General features: G+C 45.3%; 1 protein-coding gene across 2 annotated transcripts; it reads right to left on the minus strand.

Moving 5' to 3' along the window:
* Positions 1-1,099: 1,099 nt before the first annotated feature.
* On the minus strand, positions 1,100-4,589 carry mtif3 (mitochondrial translational initiation factor 3). Of its 2 annotated transcripts, none has more exons than XM_080020746.1 (4): positions 4,536-4,589; positions 3,725-4,196; positions 2,827-2,978; positions 1,100-2,053 (listed from the first exon to the last, which is right to left on the minus strand). In XM_080020746.1, exons 2-4 carry the CDS (start codon positions 4,191-4,193, stop codon positions 1,823-1,825), a joined length of 852 nt encoding a protein of 283 aa, XP_079876872.1. In that variant the 5' UTR covers positions 4,194-4,196; positions 4,536-4,589; the 3' UTR covers positions 1,100-1,822. The 2 variants fall into 2 exon arrangements, with proteins under 2 accessions (XP_079876872.1, XP_079876873.1); XM_080020747.1 differs by having other exon boundaries at positions 4,430-4,565.
* Positions 4,590-5,019: the final 430 nt, after the last annotated feature.

The following is a 5,019-nucleotide window of genomic DNA, read 5'->3' on the forward strand; positions in this document are numbered from 1 at the left end:
GGGATTCAGGTCTGGAAAAAGTGCAGGCCACTCCATTTGAGGTGCCCCAGTCTCCAGCAGCCGTTACCTAATGATGCCACCTCCATGAGCTGGAGCATTGTCGTCCATGAAGATGAAATGAGGCCTGTGTTGTTCATGCAGGGGCACAATGACTGGATTAATGATGTTATTCAGGTAGTATGTGCTTGTCACTGTACCATTCACAAAGTGTAGGGCAGTTCAGTTCCCACACTGTAACACCACCACCACCAAAGGCTCATCTGGTGACAACAGTGGCTGATGCATAGCGCCCTCCTTGACGTCTCCAACATCGTTGGCGGCCATCATTTCTGCTCAACGTGAATCGACTTTCATCAGAGAACAGCACTGAGGCCACTGGTCCCTCGTCCAGCATCAATGCTTCCTGGCCCCTGCAAGACGATGATGCCTGTGCCTGGTGGTGTGGTCAGGTGCCCTTGCAGGTCGTCTAGCACGCAGACCACGCTGATGTAAACGGTTTCGAATGGTCTGACGTGACACTTGGGTGCCTCTCACCTCCCTTAAATGTGCCTGGAGTTGAGTGGCATTCATCATCCGGTTCCACAGGGCACTGTTCACAATGAAGCGCTCATCAGTGTGGGATGTGGCCAAAGGACGTCCACGTCTATGCCTTTCTGTGACTCTTCCAGTCTCTCTGTTGCAACCTGCTGATGACACTCTGTGACACTCTAAGCTCAGTGGCCACTTCCCTCTGAGAACATCCTGTTTGAAACCTTGCAATGGCGAGGTACTGTTGATCAGTTGTTTGGTGTCGTCTTGGTCTCATGATGTCAAAATGTGAACAGCATGATGAAGAGGACTGTTTAAATACCAATTCTAATTGAACCAGGAAATGTATTGGTCGATTCATGGATCAAACACCTGTTGTTAATTTTTGCCGTTCAGCTCCTTGTTAGAACAGCAAGTTGTGCAAAAAGTACTGAAACACTGAACAGTTGGACATGTGCATTTAAAAGTTTAGAGAAGGTCAAATTAAGTTCACCTGTAAAGGTTATAGTACATTTTATTTTCAGTCTGAAATTTTACCCGAAAGCCGAATATCCCAAACTTTTTGTGAGTAGTGTATATATACATAATTTTCTATCACACCTGATTCTGCACATACTGTATTAAGGGGTGCCAACAACTTGATACGTTTGAAGTCAATGCCATTTTACACAACCCAAATGTTGTTTAAACAAAAGATATTCATAAAGTCATGAGAAATGACCAAAGGCTCGAATTGCTCACATTTCATATTTTCAATATAGTAAAATTTAAATGTCTAAGCATTACTGAAGGGTCAAACACCGAACCGCAAACTATGGGTGTACGAGAGGCACTTAGTATAAAGCGCTTATGATATTCTATGCTATGAGAGCAATTTTAATCAAAGAACAATAAGATAAGTCTAGAGGCTAGAACGGCAGGAGATGGGACGGTCAACATTACAGGAGCAAGAAACATGATGATGGCAGAAATGTATTTGTACCACATACAACACACAGGTATAACCTCCTATGATCAACAAGTGCTTTGCTGGAGCCCTTTTGTAAATTGGGGGGGGGGATCTAGAAGTAGCTTTTCCCTCATTGTAACTGTAAAAGTCACCATGTTGGCTAACAAACCTATTGTAGTCCAGAATAATAATAATAATAATAATAATAAAAAGGTCTAGCATCCAACGAGGTATCCATGAGATAACTTAACCCCCCCAACCTTCCTGAGGTGGTTGTTATTATTATTTCAATGCAGGGGTACGACAGACAGTCAAATGTTAATTTTGCTGACATTTATTGTCCAGTCACTGTTGCTCTGGCTCGGTTGATGTGTTTGCAGAGCTGACGGGGGCAGTTTGGGCTCGCTCTGTCAGCTGTCCCGCCGCAGACTCTTTCTTGCTCTTCTGCAACAGCTCTTTCGCCGAGAGCGGCCGAAGAACGCACATGGCCGCCTGGCCGTCGCTTATCACTTTGGGCTTGGAAACGAACCCCGGCGTCACCCCCATTTGATGCACCATCTGCTCGAGAGTGACGTCCTGTAAGATTCAAATGAGAAACACGCAAGATTTAGAACTCTTGGATGTCCTACGGCCATACAACCTCAAACTGCTGCTTTCCACATCATTAGCCATTACTGGAAAATAGTTCCAAGTTTATGAAGGAGAAAAGGGCTGTAACATCAGCCTGTGGTAGCTTGTACAAACGACACGTATTGCAACAAACAACTGTACATGAAATTAAATACATTAATGCAATAACTCACTCATGTGATCAAGTCGTCCAAGATGCAACGGAATACATTTTCAAGTATGTTACTAAAGCTAAGAGGAACCTGATCTGAAATGCATTATTTGCATGCTATTCTAGAGACGCCCACCCTATAAACTATAGGAGTGTTGCATTACTTTATTTGAATAAGGAGAATTCAACTTCTTTCTTTCCCGGTTCATTTCCTCACTGTATCGTTGTGAAAACCCTGCATACAGCATAAAACAGTGTTTGGGGAAATGCTCGCAGTTGGCTCTTTTTCACAAAGTTCTTTCTTCTTTTGTAGTATAGTGTCGACTTGGGCGCTTGCGGATCCAGAACACCAATACAAAGTACTTTTAATCTTACTGCAATTTTCAGTATTCTGATTGAAAGTGAGTCATTCATTTAAAAAACAAATGACTCATTTTAAGGACAGTTCATACATTATTCTAAATTGATAGGAGCCAATTTTCTCATACTGTGCCCATTATTTTGCCGCCAATAAGCCATATGTGTCCGAATTACACACCAGCCAAGAGTAGGTCGTTTTTGGGCTTACCAGGGAGGCTGTGGACTCCCTGCGTCTCGACCTCAGAGTAACTCTCACATGGTTCTTCTTCTCTAACCAGCTCTGGACCTGTTTCAGCTTGGTAGAGAGGTCGTGGGTGGCAATGTCTGAGGAGAAGGTGAGCTCCTTCACCTGCACAGGGGCTGTGGAGACAGTTGTGTCAGCGATGAGACCCGCAGCACGAGAATAACTTTAATAAGCCTCCTGCACTCCTCTGCAAGGTCATTTAACAAACACATTAGGATTAATAGAATTTGTTAAGGTAGGCATTAAAACCATGTGTGAACGGCCTCACACAATGAGACCCTTTGGATTTTCTGATTCCGAGTGTCAGAGTTACTACAATGGCACTCCAACTCTTTGCGGACTGCTGTCAAAACTACAACAAAATGCTGCGTTCTATTGAGTTGAAACGTGGCTATAAACAACAAAAATGCAGACATTCAGGTGGTTTGGATTTGGAACCCTAGTGAAAGGGCCATGCCGGCCTCACTATGTGTTTTTGCAGTCGATTTTCAACATTAGAGAGACATTTGAAGCGTTCTCCAACCTCTGTGTGGTTTTCCCAAGAGTGGGTAATGCAGTTCAGGCAGATTGTAAAGATCTTAACAAAGTCATGTGGAAATATCCCATCGCAAGAGTCCTTAAAAGCACACTCCAGTCACCATCACTCATTTAATGAGAGATCAGTTAGATATTGATATGGTGAGAATATCAGGCTGGTTTGATATTTTTCTTAAGTCTTGGATCCGAAAGTGTGCACTAGAATCCCAAGGCGTGATCCCCTGTTACAACCAGTCCTTGCTAGTGCGTGCATTACTGGGATGGAAATAATGCACACTTGTGTGAATCAATCAATGCAATCCAGAGACCTGGTCCGAGCACGCACCGGCCTTTGCTTTCTGCTTCTCACGCAGTTTCAGCTGCTCCTCATGTATCTGCTTCCCACTCATCAGGCGGTAGACCGGAGGGTCGGCCTTGTCGTTGAGCAGCACCAGTTTGAGACCCTGCTCGTCCATGAGCTTCAGAACATCAGCGCGGTGCATGGTGCCCAGGTTTTCGCCGTCCACGCTGATCAGCAGCAGGAGGCGTTTTTGGATCTTACGGCCCACGCTTCCGATGGTGGAGTGCGCCCGGGGGTGCTGCTTCTTCGCTTTGGGCGCCGGGCTCGGCTGGGCGCCCTCCGTCTCGGTGGAGAACGGGGACCGCCACCAGGGGTCCCAGGGCAGGCCGGGGTCGGAATTCCGACACCGTGTGAGTACTCTGGGCGCTGACGCCCAGTGGCCGGAACCGCCGCTGCCTGTACAAGCCCCCCTCACTGCAAGGCTCAACGCCCACCTCAGGCTCCTGGCATACATGGCCTGAATGGGGAGAGAGAGAGAGAGAGAGAGAGAGAGAGAGAGAGAGAGAGAGAGAGAGAGAGAGACAGACAGACAGACAGACAGACAGACAGACAGACAGACAGACAGACAGACAGAGAATTGGGCCATATTTACTTGGGCTCAAAAACCTGGCTACTATGTGCTTGTCTGAGTGTCTTCATTTCCGTATAAGAATGTTGAAAACAACCCAGATGGAAGGTTAAAATACTCACAATGCATTAGCCGCGTACTGAACAAAAATATCCCAAGGGGGCGTGCGAGCGTTTGACGTTGTTAAAAATAACAAAACAGGGTATGAACGTTGCAGTAATAACTCACTGTAGGTCAGTGCCTTGTGCCCATCGTCCGTAGTTCCTGTTTCCTCCTTCTTCTTGTGCAGTTCTGGCAGACGACATGCCGAGGGAGCGCATTGCTGCCACCCAGCGGCGTAAATCATTATTCCATCATTTCAGTCATGCCGGTAATTCATATAATCGGATGTAATCTCGCTCTTACGATCGCTTGCGATATTTTGGGTTACTTTTGACAGAACACACTCGAAATCGGACTTAAGTATTTTGACTGATTGGTACATGACCTCCCACGCATCCGAAATAATAACACACACACAACACACACACACACACACACACCAACAACTATAACAATAATAATCTATCTGTATATGCATTATATACAGGTAGATGACTGTACTATAACCTGTATTTGCATTGCACCTTCATACACATGCATCCAGCAGTAGTAGTAATAATTAAAATAATAATCATCATCATCATCACGATGATTCACGATAATGAAGAAA

The sequence above is a fragment of the Zeus faber genome (assembly GCF_960531495.2).
Source record: "Zeus faber genome assembly, chromosome: 2".
Lineage (NCBI taxonomy): Eukaryota > Metazoa > Chordata > Actinopteri > Zeiformes > Zeidae > Zeus > Zeus faber.